The following is an 18,703-nucleotide window of genomic DNA, read 5'->3' as shown; positions in this document are numbered from 1 at the left end:
ACGTAATGCAGAGGGAAATGTGCATGGCTTTCAGGGAGGTTGTCAGAAAGGTTTGTGGTTATATTCAGGGACAATATTTTGTCCGTTTTATTAAACGTAATGGAGAGCTTCTGAACTTGGTAATCTTCCAGTGGGATGTCAGTCTGAGTTTTATGGAGATACGCGGTTCTTAAACTCATATTTTCCTCTTTTCCTCTGTCAGGTTTTGCAGCGACTGATTAAATCTAGAGGAAAGTCACAAAGTAAACACTTGAATGTTCAGTTGGTGGCAGCTGATAAACTTGCACAATGCCCACCAGTAAGTACAGAAGAAAGGCTAAAGAACTTGTGATACGTGGAGTTTTAAAGATTTCTGCTGTGTTGGTCCTTGATTACAGCTGAGTTCATACGTTATTACTTCACTTTATGGCGATTCAGACAGCCCTGCAATTGCAACCCTCGATCAGCTTTTATCGCTAAGAAACAAGCTGTTTGATACTTTCATCCTGATTATGTCCTGTGCTGGGTTTATTACGAACTTTGGCAAGGTGATGGGTGAAAAATGACACGTATGGTAAAACTGATCTACTAGCACATTAGCAAATTACGTCATTTGTGGAGCAGTGCTATCTTATGGTACCAAAGGGTCAAAGTCTCAGACTCCTGGTCTGAGAGGAGGCTGCAGAGGACTTTCCGTCAGCTGCATAGTGAGTCCGCACCCACCGTCTGTACGGTGCGAGTCGTGTGTCCGCACGCATGGGATCCCCGAGCCTCCTGGCGCTGGAAGCCATTCCAGTTACCTCATGGGAGCACAGTCCCTGCTCACCGACCGTTTTATCAAAGCTACTGATGACTCACCTCAAACAAGCCGCTGCTTAAGGAGCAGAGGTCCTGCATAGCTGATTAGGCAGGCAGATGCTGTGCGGAAAAGCTGTAGAGGTGTTCAGACAGGTTAGCTCAAACTTGCTTTCATTTTTGAAAACCACGCCTGGTTTCTGTGACTCAGTGGAAACAAACCTGGACGTGGACTTGCTTTTACAGCGTAATAGCTGTGCCTAACGTTGGTCTGGTAGCGCAGAGGGGGAACGATCAGGCAGTCCAGCCTATGGCTTGCCGCTTGCCCATCTTTCTCATGCCAAAGAACTGTGAGTAGAAATCAGATTAATTCAGAGAAATTCAGAATAGACACTGGGAGGGTTTCTGTCATCGTACTCTCTGACTTAAAATAGGCAAAGTGCTGACAAAAGAAATGTCTTGGAACAATCTAGGAACAAATCGGGGAGTTGAGATCAGCAAAACGAATGCCCAACCCTAATGGTCAGATAATGCTCCTGGAAGACTTTGCCTTGTGTTATGTAGACCTTAAAGAGATCACCTCCATTTCAGATTGCTTTTATTCTCAATTCAAAGGAAAGTAACAAAGGTGAAGCAGCTTTTGTTCTGGAGTAATGATCCGCAAGGATTTATTTCCATGAAACTTAACTTGGTTTTGTATGCTTCTTAAGATACCAAACTTCACAGCCTCCTCCTCTTGTCCCCACTGGCCATAAAAAGATAATTCAGGTATTTCTGGGCACTCCTCCTAAACGATAGCGATAGAGGTTGCTTTTAAACTGTTCTCGTTGGTAGGGATTGAGGCTGCGCCACATCTCCTTTAGGCCCGTGCTCTCATGCCCCTCAGATGTCCCAGAGCTGCTGTTGGTGGGAATGGTGGCACTCCACCCAGCGGAAAGGGAGGCCTGGAGAGAGCTTTCTCTTTCTCTTTCTCTGTCCTCTCCCCCACCGGCTGACCTTTTAGGTTAGCTCCTGCCATCAGGTAGACCTTGCCTAACTGCTAGCTGGTGTGCGGAGACTGCCAGGCTCGGCTGCACCGGGGCACCCGCCTTTGCCCGTCTGGAGGAGACCTCTGTGGCCTCGGGTCTGCCCCGCAATTCTGCCTTGGCTTAGCAAGGGAGTGGGGTAATCCCGCATGTACCGGTCGGCTTTCTGAAAAAACTGTTTCAAGCTGACGGACGCTGCTGGTGAGTTCAGGTTATGTTTGCTCAGTAGTTTCAGCCAGATACAAAATGAAGAATAATTAATGTGCATCTGTGAAAACATTGAATTTTGGCAGGTTTTTGTAGTGTTTTGGTGTATGTTCAGGTTAGATTCACACTGAAATGTTAGAAAACAGAGAAAAAAGGTAATAGACTTGACTGAAATTTCTGTCCTCCTTATCCAAAAGTGGAATGGTTTAAGAATGTGTTCAGAATGAGAAATCGGATTCACATTCCTCCTATACCTGATACAGAGCGAGAATTTAAATAATCCAGAAAAGTGCTGGTGGTGGTGTGTGCACGTGGAGGAGCGTATCTCCGTTTCTCCAGTTAAATACATTTTGTGCAGTGCCCACTACGCCCCGGACAGCTTGCCGCTCCCCTGCCGGGTCTGGGTTTCGCAGCCGCCCTCCTGCTGCCCGTCTTGCCCCATCAGCACCACTTGCAGCTGTCCGGCTGGCGACAGTGGCAGGCGGTGACCGCGTAGCCGTCCAGCTGGTGGTCTTACTGCAGAGACCTGTAAGCTTCTGGTCACAGTAACTGCAGATCGCTTTGCTCACTGTCTCACCCTTGTTTTTTGCTTCGAGCAGCACTGAAAGATGTTCGAGCCATCTCGAGTTCTTCTGGATAGCTCAGCTATATTATGTTTCTCACATGTAATTTTCTACTGACTTGTTATCTCTTAAAATGATGACGGAGAATTCCTTTGAGCCATTCAGGTCCTGTTAACTAAAACTAAATTGTACGCTTCTCTGTAGCACAAAATAATTTCTATAAAAGCACATACCTTCCTATCTCTTAATAGGTGCAAGCCAAGTTAAATGGACTTGCACCTGCACCTGTTTGAATACGGCTTGTATTTACACCGAGCTTACACACGGAACAATCCGCTGCACATTCTTCATGTTTGAAAGGTGTATTTATTTTTCCACCTGCACAGAGAAGCCTGTGCGTGTTTCACGGCCTTGTCTGCTCTTTATACAGTGATTTCCTCTTCTTCCACGTAGGTTTGCTCACATCAGTTGAAATGAGGCAAGTAGCTGCGTTGATTGCACTATGCAGCGCGCAGCAGCAGGATGCATGTTGTAGCTCGTTTGTTGCGTCGTGGCACTTAGATCGTCCATCACCAGGATCTGGTAAACTCTGCCTCAGTACCCAATCCTGTAATTGGGTTTTGTTGCCTAAGGCAACAAAGCGAGACCCCACCTTGATGAGAAAAATATTGCCAAATTACAGAGTATCCCGTTTTCAGACATGTAACCCTGCTGGCTCAGAGGCTGCCTTCCACAACAGCCTTCTGCACAAAACATCCGATCACTTTTGCACTGTTTGATTTCAACAAAGTTATTGCTGACTTAGAGCACGCAAAGGGAGATGACCATCTTGGTTAAGTTTAAATTAAAGGACCAAGTTGATCCATGATTTAATTAAGTAAAATATACTGCTAAGACCAAAGAGACTGCTGTCTGTCTGCTGCACTGCGACCTGCTTCATCTGTTTCACAGCTCAAATTCCTGCCAGAGGAGTATTTGTTTAAAGTGAAGATACTTGAAAACTGTAAAAACCTCACTTTTTTTCATTTGCTGAGAGCCAGCCTTAAGTAATCAGATGGTGCTGTATGTCTAGACATTTTAAAAATAGCTGCCTTTTTTGGCATATTGAAGTTCAGGAACTGCTTTCATTATTAATTCCTTGCTAATCTCTCACTGATGCTGCCCAAGCCAGCGCTAAGCCGCCTGAACATGAGCCAGCAGTGTGCTCAGGTGGCCAAGAGGGCCAATGGCATCCTGGCTTGTATCAGGAACAGTGTGGCCAGCAGGACCAGGGCAGGGATCGTCCCCCTGTGCTGGGCACTGGTGAGGCCGCCCCTCGAATGCTGTGCTCAGCGCTGGGCCCCTCACCCCAAGGCGGCCATGGAGGGGCTGGAGCGTGGCCAGAGCAGGGCAGCGAGGCTGGGGCAGGGGCTGGAGCCCAAGGCTGGGGAGGAGCGGCTGGGGGAGCTGGGGGGGCTCAGCCTGGAGAAGAGGAGGCTGAGGGGAGCCCTCATCGCTCTCTGCAACTGCCTGAAAGGAGGCTGGAGCCGGGGGGGTCGGTCTCTTCTCCCCAGGAACAAGCGCTGGGACGAGAGGGAACGGCCTCAAGCTGCGCCAGGGCAGGTTTGGGTTGGATATTAGGAAAAACTTCTTCCCCGAGAGGGTGGTCAAGCACTGGCCCAGGCTGCCCAGGGCAGTGGTTGAGTCTCCATCCCTGGAGGTATTTAAAGAACGGATAGATGTGGTGCTCGAGGACATGGTATAGATGGACTTGGCAGTGCTGGGTTAACAGTTGGACTCGATGGAAAAGACCCTTAAGATCAACCTTGACGATTCTCTGATTCTAAGTGTGCCTATCACTGCATGACTCTTCTAAGCAGGAACATCATGTGGCTCAAAGAAACATGAACTGTGCTAACCATGCAGCTTTAAATACACTAGTCAGGTACAGCTCATTATGATTATTCTGTTTAACTTTTGGATTCATGCCAATGCTAAGAGAGGGTACGTATCCCTCTGGTCAATTTGACCTAACCTAAAAAATACCAGAAATTATACTCCAGCAGAACTGAAGTGCATTGGTATAATTAAAAACAGCCAGTGCAGCAGATATATCTACGAGTTCAAATTCCTCCTCCTTCTCAGGTCCACCTCCGTCCTTGCAGTTCTGTCTGGGCCATCTTTTCCCCCAGAGCCTGAGCTCACCTTCCCTGACCTCGGGGCGTAAGAGGCAGTTTGGGATTGCCCTTAGCTGTATGATGCCGGGCAGTGCCTGCGGCGCGGTCCCTCTCGCGCTCCCTCTCCCGAGCGTTCCTGTGGGCGAGGAGGATGCCTCCGTAGTCATGAGCGGTTTATTTTGTGTTGCTGGTGTGGGGTAATGCACCGAGAACATTTCGCCTTGGTTACACAGTAAACCAAAAGCAGTATCAGAGGACAGCGGCAACTCATTTTATCTTCTCTTCAGGAAAGACCACTGCTTTAATGTATATCACTTTAACGTATATCAAGAAATTACTAGGATATGGAAATGCTCATGTGATAACTATTTTACGCGTGTTGTAAGAAAACATTGCGGTGAATAAAATGCATTGTAAGGAGAGCTGGGAAGAAATGGCTTTACTCCGTGACCCTTACAAACAAGGATCTCCTGGAAGGTCCTTTCCTCCCAAATACATAGCACTAGAACAAACACAGTTTAGCTATGAGCAGAACTGTTAAATGCAAGAAAAAAAACGGAGTGCTTTCTCTGTCATTTATTTTCCCTGTAAAACGCTGTAGAGCCCTGGCATCAGGATCCTGTCAGTTTTGCAGCTTTTCCAGGTGACCTTCAAGTGAGAGAGGCTCCCCGTTACCGGTCCTAGTGTCACCTTACAGTTAACTGTTAAAAAGGCGACAGCTCTACTGCAACTATTAAAAGTTCTTCTTCCCTAAATTCTGTTTAATTGAGATCGCTGTCAGAATACCCCATGAAGCTACACGCCGTGACAGAACTGGGTGGTTTAGCTATGTTAGCTCGAGGGTTAGCTGTGCATTTCTTAGACGTGCCCGAAGCTGTTACGCCGTTACAAAAGGAAGCCGTAGGCAGCAGGACCGGCGTTCCCGTCGCTGATCTTTGTCTTACCTCCACCTTGCAGCACGTTTAGTTATGCCAGTGCAGCATTCTGTGAGCTCCCCGAATCAACTGACCCAGGTTAAAAAGAAACTGGAGAAGCAGTTCCCTGTTTAGCAGGAGGAGGTTGGAAGGTGTGGGAGAGCTTTCCTGGACCTGCCTGCTCCGTACAGCTGAGGAGACGCCTTGGGACGGAATTCCCTTGCAAGCCGCAGAGCCGGGTTCCGTACAGGCACCAGAGCTGCCCTCAGATCAGCGGCCAGCTGTGCAAAGAATGGGCAGCGCAGGGAAACTGCTTTCTAGGCTCAGACCAGAAGATGACAATATTCATTCTTTATTTAAGAAAACACCTATTGTATTCCAAGTGCAATATTTCAATTCCAATATTTTCCAAAGCAAGGCATATGTAAGCAAACCACATCCTTCTATTTCCTAATTTGCCTATGTTTGAATTACTAACTTCTCCCACAAACGATGATGCGAGTGATATAATGGAATACGTAGTGGATCAACGTGTGTTTAAATGGCAAAGGAGGGTGTAAAGGGTATAGATAAATAGAGGAGCAAAACAAGCAGCAATAAGCACTGCATTCAACCAAAGGAGGTAGTGTTAGGAGTATTCTTAGTAGAAGAAAACTCCATGCTTCCTGGCAGAGGAGGAAACGTTCCTCTACCATGCCGATAAGGGAAGATAAAGTAAAAAATAAATAAAATGGCTTTAGTATTAAAGTAAGTTCTGGACCGGACTTTTGGGCAGAATGTAGACGCATCATCAGGATTTACGATAGCTTCATCATGCAGTTCTAGATCGTATTCTGTAGACATCAGCTCTGTATCTTGGTTAGATCTATAAATAGGCAGGGAGGAGAAGCAGCCTGTGGTTTGTATCAGTTACTCTTAACACCTGCAGCACCTGCACTTATTTTTCATTTCCTGTGCTATTTTCACAATGCTTTTTTTCCACTAAGGCGTGAGTTAAGATGAAAGATGAGGTACGAAATTTCACTGCTGAAAATACATCTATATTTCTCTTGAGGGACTCGGTTTCTGATGGTTTGTTATCAGCTGTTTGTTATCAGCACTTGTCATGCTGATAATCTAAGAGCCTTGTCTGCAGAGTGTCCCTTTGACTTCTTGGGTAGCACAGAAGCCGCGTGGCTTTGAATTCCTTCCACGTTCACTGGTACGCGGCCTCCGTGGATCGCATGGCCAGCAGGTCTGGGGCAAGTACCAGGGCTTGCACCAACGGTCAGGTCCTGGCCCCTGGTAGAGGGGTTGCTAGGGAAGAAGGTGGTACCTGCCTGGTCTTGCAGGTTTGGGAACAGGTAGGTCAGGCTCTCCAGATAGGCCTAAGCGAAGGTAGTTAAAAAACGGTGCATGGAGATGGTCTCTGAAGGATTCCCAGCTGTCGTGTCTGAACGGCTGGATGTCCTGCAGGAGCCTTGCCTGAGCAGAAGTACTGCTGCCAACAGAACCGCACGCGGCGTTCACTGAGGTGGGAGTGCTCTCGGGGCATCCTGCACCCTGGAAACACGTTAGGATGAGAGAAGCCCGCGTGAGTCCTTGGGTCCAGACGCAATGCAAAGCACCCCTGTGTCACTGACGTCCAGCTTCAGTTCCTGCCTTAGAGCAAAATAAACGCAGCCTTGTGCCTTTGAGCCTGGCAGGGCTCACGCAACGTCTAGTGAGCCTCGCTGAAGGGGTGCAGGGACTCCTGGGAGCTTTGGCTTTGGATCGCCTTATCACCTCCCTTGGGTAATTTTCTTTTGCAATCCCGTGCTCTGATTCTTCTTTATTGAATTGTAAAGGATTAGCGCGATGAGAATTGTTTAACATCTCTTTCTTTTCATCTGTAACGTTGTAACGAAGCAAACTTTGTTGTTGTGATCAGGAAATGTTTGATGTAATTTTGGATGAAAATCAGCTTGAAGATGCTTGCGAACACTTGGCAGAATATCTTGAGGCATACTGGCGTGCTACTCACACCACCAGTAGCACACCCATGACTCCTCTCCTGGGGCGAAATTTAGGATCCACTGCACTTTCACCATATCCTGCTGCAATCTCTGGATTACAGGTATGCAAACACATTCCAGCCCCAAACACCAGCGCAGATCAGGTGGGGTTTTTTTTATCTGTGGGCAAATAGTGTAATCTGTTTTATATAGCATAACTTCTGTTTGCTTCCTTAGTTGTTATTATGCACTGTTTGGCCACTGCCAGCAGTAAGAAGGCAAGCTAAGGCCCCTAGTCCCTGAAGAGGCAGTTAGGCGGCTGGGTGCTGAAGCACCGTGACTGCTCTTGCTTTAATGGGAAGTAAAATGGCCACGAGTGGGTTCCTGAGGACGCGTTACGTGCGGCTCTGGCAAGTGGTACTGCAGCCGTATTAGGAAACGGCCTTTTTTTAATCTGGAAAAAATGTCGTTGCAGATGGGACCCTGTCAGGTTGCGAATAAGCATGTGCAGCATGTCAGAGCAGCTGAGCTAACAGCTACTGTATTTAAGAACGCAGCACAGTGTCTGTAATGATCCCGTTATTTCTACCCCCATAACTTCACAAAACATTCACTTTTGGGTGAAAAACCTCCGTGCTTGTCTCTTGTATCAGCAAAATGCCTTCACCTTTTTGAGTTCTTTGAGTGTGAATAAAATACATTTTTTTTTTACCCATTGAAAAAAATTCTGACCATTTTTTTCCACAGGGATAGCTCAAAAACGGCTGAACTTTGAAACTTCAAACGTGGCATGTAAATAGTCCTTAATGAGAAGTACGTGCTTTACTAAGTTTGAAAACAGAAAATGTTTTTGATTAATAGTTACGAATGCTTGAGAAGATCAGGATTGCAGCACACTTTTAAGCCTGAAAGTTCCAGGAGGAGTTCTGTATGCGTGTGACTTTCTAGCAGTGTGCACTTTCTAATGTACGTCAAAAGTCGAGTTGAGCAGATTATATTTAATGAATAATTCACCTGACAAATTTAACCTCTCTTCTGCTTGTAGAGTATCTGGAAGCAGGTAACGGTTTTGAAGGAAACGATGCATTGTTCGGTGTTTTCAATTAACATAAAGCTGGTTTTGCTGTGAGTGAGTCGCACTTCGCTGAAGGTGCATGACCCTTGATACTCACATTTCTAATGCCGTGCTTGATTTTATTAGGCTCAGTAAGCCACTGTTTCCTGACTGGCTGAATGCACAAGCACTGTTCTATTACTAATAACATGCCCATGTAAACTGTTGTTTCCATTTTCACTTGCCTTAAAATTTCAGTTTTCCATCCCTTCATGACAATAAAATACCATCTGCAGAACTTTCACCTCTTCGGTTTCATTTTGAAAACTGGGTGTATCCACAGAATTTTTTTCAGGCATTTATTTCTCTCTGATCAATGGACACCAGCAGTAACTGTGAAATGTTGCTCCATTTACTTAGGGAAAACTCACACTGAAGATGAAAATCACCCCTGTGCAGTGGGCTGGCTGAAGGTACGCATCACGTAATCCCCACTTCACCCGAATTGTGAAGGCTTAGGTGGGACTTGAATGGTGCTAGTTCTCTGCAGAGGGGTAAATTTCTCCCTGAGCAAATGATGCCCACCTAGAGACTGCAGGGTTTGGCCTTCAGTGCCACGCAAGCGTTCAGGCCCGGTTAAGGATTTCTGATGTCGTACGTGGTTATCTCGCAGTGAAGGCTTCCACCATCTGAAGTGCTTATCCACCGAGAGGAAGGATTTGCATCAGTTTTAACTGTAATGATGCGGTATGGTAATTATGAGGCACTCAGGCGAATCCTAGGAATTAAGCTAGCTTAGGTGCTTGTGATATTTTAAGAATTTATACTTCTCATGACCTTGGGACTCCTTCTCGCCTGATGCCTTGGGGAACTGAGCACCGAAAGCCCAGAGCCTCGTGTCGCAGTCACACCTGAGAACGATACAGATTTGCTGGGACCATCTGTACGTACCTCACTGCATCAGGACTTGGGAGTATCCCGTTTTCACTTGATTGTGGCTTGGATGTCAGAGAATTGAAACTTCAGATTTAACTTCAGTCTTTGGGCTTCAGGAAGGTCATCGGGGTGAAGTTAAAAGGCACAGATAGAGGAGAGGCAGCGTGAAGGAGAGGGTGTACGGGACAGCGTGCTCCCGCTGTGTCCCGTCACACGGGGCGTGGTGCATCTGCCAGGGCCGGTGGTCGTTTGGTCCTTGGTCATGACCTTGCCCAGAAGGGGAAGACGTCGATGTTGAGCTCTGTGTGTTTGCAGGCCTCAATAGGAAGAGTAAATTTTGTCATTGCTAACACCTAGGGGCCGCTCGTTTGCCTTTGTGGCTAATCCCTGGTTAGCTCTAAACCTGCATAGTTTAGTCTAATTTCAGCGAATGGACTTAAATCCTATAGTTAGCTTTTGGGGATGTGCGTTCCTTACGCTCCAGGGGATTTGCGTTTTAAGTCCATTACTGCAGAAAACGTAACGCCGCTTATCATTCCAATGGCGCTGCCGGATCGAAAGTTACTTGGGGCGTAAGACCAGCATAGAACCACACCGGTTTTGTGCCACGCTTACGCCTCTCGGGAGGTAAGCAGCGGGATCAGAGTGACTGCACGGGCGAGGCGGGGAAGCGGGACGGTTTCTAGAAAGGAGCAGGTTGCAGGCAGAGGTAAATTGCTACAGGGAAGACAGAGGGTGTGAGCACAGAAAGTTGAGGTTGCAATTGATTGGGTGATTATATATCCAAATTGCATGCCCCGGTCAAATAAATCTGAGAAGTGTAATTTGTGAAGAAAATACGTGGATTTTGACATATAATCACTACTAAGACACGATGCTATAAGGAAAACTTGGGGATAAGGTGGTGGCAGTTGCTGCCCAGTAGCTGAGCGTGTGAATTTGCAGAAGGGCGCCTTCTCCGTGCCAGCTCGTTAGGTGGAGTCTGAGTGAGGAACCCTGGTAGCATCGATCCACAGAAGGAGATGCGGCATCCTATCTGCTGTGCTGTAAACGTGTGCCCACCTGCACAGTTGCCGCCCCGGGCAGGCGAGCCTTTTGTGGTAAGGGATGGAGCTGACCAGCCGCCCTACGGGGAGGGCCTGGCAGGAGGAGGAAGGTTTTATCGCACGGCGAGCATCCGCCAGAATTTCAGAACCGAGAGGAGCGGAGGGCGCTGTCTGTGCGCGGGAACCGGAGGCCACGAGAGCGCGACCGTTGCGGCAGCGTTCTCTTGGCCATTGCAGGATGGGAAGGATGACACTGGGTGTGTCGTCTGGAGAAGGAAAAGTACTGACCGAGCATGTTCAGAGGGTATGGATGGCTGTGCTCTTGAGAGGTTTACGGTGTGATGACAGCAAACAAAATATTTTTTTAGGCTATTTCTTCATTGTCCCAGTTGACTGCCAAAAAGTATGAACTAATTTTGTTCTGTGACAAATGTAGCCCATCATCGTTATGGGAACGTGAGGATAGCAAAGGCGAAAGCTTTTAATTAATAAATTATCTTAGAAAAGGATTTTCTGTCAACGTATTTAAAATATTTATTATGTTTCAGTGGAAAGAATTTGTTAACATCTAATAATTTTAGCCACCCCTTAGCTGCCTGGTTAGCAGTCTGTCATTTTTTTGGTCATATGAAGGTTTTTAAATAGGGCTCAGAGCTGCACCTTTTAAAAAAAAATACAACAAACATCTGCAGATGTTTTCTAAAACCACATAAACCAATGCTCAAAATTTTCTAAGCGGAATAGAAGCATGAATGTTATGTTCATGATCAGAGAAAAGTGATAAATGCTGAATACATCAGCTCACTTTTCATGCTAAATGGTCTGTAATACGTACCGAGGTGAATACCGTAAGGTACACGGTGTAATACTGCGTTCGGTCCGCTTTCAGCTCTAGGAACCAGACTATTCTTGTAACCCATTCCTGTAGCTACAGACTTTAATATAAAATGAGTAACACAAAAGTGGATGGATTCTGAAAGACCTCAGAATAAGTCTCAAAACAGGCTAAAAAATGTGAAATACTCTTTGTCTGTATTAATGCTTGGCTTCTTTGGCACCCGTAGAGCCAGCGTATGAGGCACAGCAGCCATTCTACAGAGAACTCTCCAATTGAGCGACGAAGTCTAATGACCTCAGATGAAAATTACCACAACGAAAGGGCTCGGAAGAGCAGGAACCGCTTGTCTTCCAGTTCCCAACACAGCCGAGATCACTATCCTCTAGTGGAAGAAGAATACTCTGACTCATACCAGGACACTTACAAACCCCATCGGAACCGAGGATCCCCTGGAGGATACAGCCATGATTCACGACACAGGCTTTGAGTTCAAGAACCTGGGGAAAAATAGTATCCATCAGTTGATAACTTGCCATAACGTAGCTAGGAAAAAAAAAAAAAATAATCATCTGAATTTGGCAGATGTAACGCGGTTATACTGAAGTTGCACTCTGCTGTCATTTGATGTTAAGTAGGGGGCAAAAAAAAGTTGCCATGCCCTTACGTTTCTGCCCGATCACAGAGGTTGGTTTTGGGATTTATTTTTTTTTTTTAGTACAGCATTTGCATTTATAGCCATACTTTTTCTTGTCGTTAGATATTAGACACATCCGTTTGTAATTTAGGGTACTTATCAAGGCACTTATGAAATAATTTCCTGTGCTGGAAATTCCAAATGACCAGTTCCAGTTGGAACCAATTTATAAACCAATTCCTGTTGGAATTTGGGTGAACTGACTGGAAAGTCGACTTGAGCATGTTGCAATCAATTGAAAAACAATACAAATGAAAAATCTGAAAATTACAAACCACTAGAAGCCAGAAAGTCAGCTACAGTATTTGTTTGCTGGAAGCTCAATTTACATTTCAAGTTAGAATAAAAGGATTTATTCTAACTACTTATTTCCAGAATGGCTTTTTCAGACAAACCAAATGTAAACTACTGAGAGTGCCAAATATCACAAATTATTGCAGCAGTTACAAAATACTTTCCAGTTTGAAATTATTTTTAGACCTGGCATGAACGTTGCAGCGAAACGATTCCTTTAGTTTAGCCAGTACTGACATTTTTGTTGCGGTCAGCGATGATGAGCTATGACAGGATCAGGGGAAGGAGAAACAGGAGAATGAACAAACTCCAGAATGGTTTGTAAGGTTAGAGGTCGAGAACAGTCTTTTTTTTTTCCTCTCGTTTACCTGAATACAGCTAGTAGTCCCAAAATGGAACATCGGTGTATAGATACATAATATTTTTTCTCCCATTTTTAGTATTCTGCCTTTTTAAATGGAAAACAATACTCTCTCCTTACCCAGTGTGCAGAGTACCTACCTTCCAGTACGTCTGAGTACCTGCCCATGTGTTACGTCTTTCAAAATCCATCTTTGAATGTCTGAAAATTCCAGCATCGCACAAGAACTCTCCAGAAGATCAGTTTAAATTTCAGTAATGAAATCTGAGGGAAGGGGGCAGGGCTAAATACTCGTCAGTGGTGACCATTTAAAATAACATATTGGTCAGAATTAGCTTGCAATAAAAATGGGGTATCAGAACAAAGTCTGCTCACGGTAAAGTCGTCGAGCTGACGTTTTTGATTCGAAGAACTATGATAAATCTTTGGAGATATCGCTGCCTTGCTTCCTAACAATCGCTTCTTTTCACCGACTGAGTCTCCAGTTTCTTTAAACAGATAAATTTCTGTTGAAGACTTTATGTCTTACCTGATCAGTGAAGCCTTAGATCCAATGTGGTTGAACACTTTACCGTAGTTGACCGTTTTGTACAACCCGCTAACGTCTTTAAGCAGAGACTCCTGAAATCCCCCACTGCATGCCTTTTCTAAAATCGACCGAACTACGCTGAACGTGCATTTTTTGAATGCAGGTTCAGGTCAAAATTATTTTTTCAAAAATGAGGATCATTAACTTTTGTATTTGCTTATTTTCTTCCCACAGCCTGCTAAACGTAGGCTTTAAAAGCATGTAGCGCTAAATGAATTTCCTGAATATTACGGTTTCTTCTCCTTTCTGGACCAGTTAGCAAAGATCACTGGTATTCTCCACCACCGTTGAGTCTGGTTATCTTCTTGATGTTAACAATGAGAAAAGTAATTCATCTCCTATCTGGTACAGCCGAAAATGATGTACATCTCTAGCAGCATTACAAGATTGCGGATGCATGATTAATTTTTTAAACAAGTTCGCTGCCTAAGGGGCAGCCTTCAGCACCGCGAGATGATTCGAATGGGCCGGTTACCAAGAAAAAAAATGAAAATATCTGCATCCATTGGAGTACGGAGTTGAGAATGGATACGACAGGCCTGATCCTGTTGGATGTTCTCAGGCTGAATGCCTGCAGATTCCGCGGGAGCATTTAGGCTGAGAAAGCACAGCAAGATCTGGCCTGGGAACGGTAGCTTCAGCTGCCTTCTCGAACATTTTCTGCTATAGCACAGTGGAGCATTCTCCAGTAATTTCTACGAATCTTTGTTACGTGTACAGCACACATACCTGCATGAGAAAGAAGGCATTAGGCAAAACATTTTTTCTATAAGCTTTAATAAGTTTCTTGTTTGTGTGCATTAAAGTATTAATTGCAAAGGATGCACTGAGATGTATAAACCTAGACTAGACAGCTGTTTATCTTTATTCTGTAGTAGCATTAGGGATCAGATCATTTAACTGCTTGAAGATATTTGCATTTTAATGGCAGGTAGCTGCAAAGCACCTACGTATATTTTCTAGTAAACAAGGTTACTGCTTTATCATTTCCTAGAGAAAAATGTCATTTATTTCTAGAGCCTTTTGGAGCCTTGTTTTTAAGTCTTCCATGTCATGCTAGTAAAGGGAAGGATCTGCACAACACACATGCACAAATTCCATCACCTGCAGCATCTGAAGTGCCAAACCGACTTTGTTTGTTCTAACAAAAACGAGCTTGCGAGGGAAGTCCTGTATTGTCTTGAGCGAACACATTGAGTTCCTTTATTATGTGGGTTTAAGTTTACTTTACTCGTGTACGTAATTAGTTTACCCTCTCCTCGCCCACTGCCCATTCCATTTTAATATAAGAAAACAGTTCTAAGTGACCCGGCAGGTCTCCTTGCTTGCTGGGGTTTTTTTATTCTTTGAAGACAGATATATCTTTAAGTACAAATAGACCGAACACGCTAATAGATGATTAATTTATTCTAGGTAGGAGCTACGGGAACTCTTTATTTTAAAAAGTAAATTATTTTTAGGAAACACGGTAATCAGTAAAAGCTGCGATGTTGATCAGGACGTGTTAACTCATAGTATTTGCATTAGAACTTCAGCAATGCTAGCCAGCTGTATTGTGATTTATTATGCAATGGCGCTATATAACATCGTGAAGTTCATGTATTCCTGAATGAATACGAGTAAGACTAGTTTTCCAGTCCTCATACCGTTCCTTCTTGTTAGTAAAATATTATTAAAGATCAGAGTTCTGTTCCTAAGCTCGGGCTTATACAGAGGATTTTTAGAAATGTTTATTAACACTTTTTTGTTGTTGTTGTTATCTGAGGTTTTCATCAGGCCACTTTTGGATTAATGACAATTTAGCCAATAAAGGTGATAACAACAGTCTTAATATCAAAAGACAGTCTATGTCAGTGCATTCATATGTTTGTGAATGAGTTAACAAGGTGTTCTAAAAATCTTGAAGCCCCTTTAAAGACAATTGATGGTTAAACTTTTCATTTAAAATACTTTCTCTTTGGCAAGTTGTAGTAAACAGATGTACGGGCTCTTTTACTAGTTCCACAGACGCACGTTTATCCCATGGGCTGCGCAACTCACAACTGATCATGTTTCCTAACTGAGTGCATTACGAAATTATGTTTAAAGGAATGCAGCTAAAGCTGTTCTACATCAAATTTTAGTTTATAAACAGCGGGCCAAATGAGATGATCGTTTTCCAAACAGGTCGGTCTGGCAAAACTCAGTTCCTCTGCTTGAGAACTGACAGTGCGGTATGGCCCGACACCTAGATTTTACCCTGAAAAATCACCTTGCCATGGAAATGAGGTGGCGCCCCTGATTTTGTACTTGATAAGCAAGAGCAGGTTCTGCAGCAAGCGCCGGTGTCGCTTCCTGTCACCTTCCTTCGCCGCCGCCGGGCGCTCAGCCTGCTTCCGATACCCCGTCTTTTTGACTTGGCTCTGACGGACCCGGATAAATGGGGTGCGCCTGGGATCGGAGGTGGCTCTGTGACCGGTGATCGTACTCGCAGTGTCTGCATTGGGTTCGCTGCAAACAGAAAAACGTTTTACTGTGTTTTCTCCAGGTTTGAAAGCTGCTTCTGAAGTTGATATTTGGGGGGTTAATCTTTTGTGCTCCTTGCTTTTACAATAACGTTTAATAGGTACTTAAGAGGGTGAAAATTACAAAAAGGAGGAAGGGTAGCTGTAGGAGCGACAAGATGACGGTAGTTCCTCTGGAGGCGCGTAGGCCCCTAACTTCAAGTTCAGTCTGACTGCAAATCTTCCTGATTCAGTTTGGTCTCAGTACCGTAGACTTCTCTGAAACGTCCCAGAATCTCGTATCTTTACTGACATTGCCAGTCTCAAAATAATACTGCTAATACTACTACTTCATAGCACACTGATTTGGGTAAGTTAGGGCTTTCACAAGTCATTTTTTCTTTAAGAATGTATTAAATGTGTCCTCTGCTCTATTTTGTTTTCCAAGTTCAGTGCTTATGAAGCCTCTCCTTGATTCCACAGTCTTCATTTTTTCTAAAGCAAAAATAATTGGAGACCACAAAAGAAAAAAAAATCAAATGCATATTTTGTAAAATACCATTTATACAAATCTGGTTTCACTCCTAAAATTCTGTATTTTCAAATGGGGTTGTATTACCCCAGTTGGTATTAATACAGGTTTGGGTACGTGGGGTTCTGCGATCATCTGTTTTGTTGCAGTTACCCCATTCCTTCAAATAGCGTCCCACAAAGAGTAGCAAGGCTGCAAGATGCTGTCCTGTAGGCAGTTCTAACTCGGGGGGCATTAAGTTCCACTGTCTTTAAAACGATGCCAAAAGAGTATATTATTTGAAGAGTCGTCAGTTGAATAGCCTTTGTTAGATTGTTACTCAAGTCCAGTTTATTTTATATAGAAAAATAAAGGTATGTCTTTAAAACTAAAGGGACATTTTAATAATGTTGTAAAATATATATAAGGAATTAACTTGGAGAAAGAGCTAAAGATGCTACTTAGTATTGAAATTTGCGTTCAGATCTCTTTATTTGTGGAATCCATTTAAGAAGTCAAGGGAAATATTGTAACTGAATCCATACAGAGAATTTTGGGAGAAGGGAGAAGTCATTTAGAAAGTTAATAAGAGTGTGTCATTCCTTTATTCCCTTGGAAGTGGGGAAAGCGGGAGGAGCATTGGCTTGGTCTGGGTGGCGTTTGGCAGACCTGCCTTCCCCCTCAGATTGCGTGGCAGCGGGTTACCGGCCGGACGAGAGCGTACAGCCACCCGCTGCTGGATGCAGCCTTTGCGTCAGTATTTGCACGGTCTGACCGTAAATGTCACACGCCGACGATCGTATGCCTTGTCAGTATTTCCTGAAGAACGAAATGCAATTCAATTTAACGCCACAGTCCCCTTTGATACTAATTCTACTCTGTATAAGCAGTAGAAAATTCACATAGTGAGAAAATATATTGTACAGTACAGAATAATATATTTTGCCAATGCTCTAAAAACAGAGCAAGGAAAAAGAAGCACATTTGTAATAGCACAAATTTACAATAATTCCACTGTTGCATTTGGCATTGTAGTTTTGGAAAAAAGGGGTAGATATTTTGATCCAGCGTCAATGGATTTATTGCGGTTTTGATCAGTTTACTTTGCTGCCTGCTACTTCAGCAGTTTATTTCTAAGCCTTGCATTTTGCACACGTGATTGATTTTTCAGTAACTTGTACTCCTTCCATACCAATTCATGAAAAAGAAAAAAGAACCTTTTAAAATTAGAAAGTCCACTGCATTCATTTCTGCTAGTTTCCTCCTCAAAGCTGAAATTACATGAATAACTTTGAATTTTGGCCAATGTCTAGATTTTGGCATATGACCGATGACTGGAGCACGAGTATCCTAGTAGCCCAAGGTCTGGAATGAAATGCTCCCAGTCAGTAAGTTCTTGGGGCTACAGAGCTACTTGCTTTCGCGTCTGGGGACGGGGAGGTGGGGGGGAGAAGAACGTTGCACCCTAAGAGCTGTGGACGAGTCCACCCAAAACTTCCACCGATATTGCTGAGAATTCAAACCATGAGGTAAGCTTAAGGAACGCACGCTTAGGCCCGAGGTGCGTTTACGTTTGAAACGCGCCCGATTCTCTTCTCATGCAGAGAGCGAGAAAGTCGGTGAGGTTGTACGAGAACAGCACAGGAAGAGAATCAAGCAAAATGCAAATGGTATGCGTGCATGAGAAACAGAGGGGTGAAGAAAGACGATGAAAACAGTCAGTCAAACTGCAAACTACGGACCTTGGGCTTCTCCGATCCCAGAAAAATCTCTGTTTCTCACCCAACCTGGTTCCCAGTGATAGCTTGGCAGGCTTACCTCCAGCCTCACTGGGAGCCAGTTCAGACTCACGCTGGTAAAGACATCACTGCCTTTACTAAAAAAAAAAACCTACAAATTTGTGTTTTCTGCTGATTTGCCCCTTTCTGTTTTTACTTCTATAGATACTGTATGTGTAGCATTCTACAAGGCATGCTGGGTAAAATATACTATGCAAATGTGTACAGTGTTGCATGCTTTGCTCTCCCTCTGCTTTTAGTGGCTTTCAAAGAAACAAAAAGAGGTGGTGTTATTTTTGTGATCAGAATCATTTAAAAAAGAAAATGCAGACTGCATGCTGATAGTATCCTCATTTCTATGGATCTGTTTTATCGAATTTAGATGTACAAAAATGAACTGCATTACAATAACTTTTCTACAATAAATGAAAAAACTACAAACCGTTTAAAAGTCTTTTAAGTCTCTTTCTATTCTGCACTCAAGATTGGAAAAAAGCTGAGAAGAGT

At 44.2% G+C, this 18,703-nt stretch overlaps 1 protein-coding gene across 3 annotated transcripts in view; it reads left to right on the top strand.

The window, feature by feature from the left end:
* The window catches only part of CACNB4 (calcium voltage-gated channel auxiliary subunit beta 4), a 115,472-nt gene extending 96,840 nt beyond the window's left edge, over positions 1-18,632 (top strand). For all 3 annotated transcript variants that reach the window (XM_087734500.1, XM_087734501.1, XM_087734502.1), the window contains 3 exons: positions 203-298; positions 7,549-7,734; positions 11,713-18,632. In XM_087734500.1, the coding sequence (XP_087590626.1) occupies positions 203-298; positions 7,549-7,734; positions 11,713-11,973 (543 nt within the window). In that variant the 3' untranslated portion in view covers positions 11,974-18,632. The remainder of the gene's footprint in view (positions 1-202; positions 299-7,548; positions 7,735-11,712) is intronic.
* The last annotated feature ends 71 nt before the right edge of the window (positions 18,633-18,703 follow it).

This window comes from Nipponia nippon, unplaced genomic scaffold (assembly GCF_047370975.1).
Source record: "Nipponia nippon isolate SJK-2023a ecotype South Korea unplaced genomic scaffold, ASM4737097v1 scaffold_5, whole genome shotgun sequence".
Lineage (NCBI taxonomy): Eukaryota > Metazoa > Chordata > Aves > Pelecaniformes > Threskiornithidae > Nipponia > Nipponia nippon.
The sequence above is the reverse complement of the archived record's forward strand: the minus strand, read 5'-3'. Positions and strand labels throughout refer to the sequence as shown.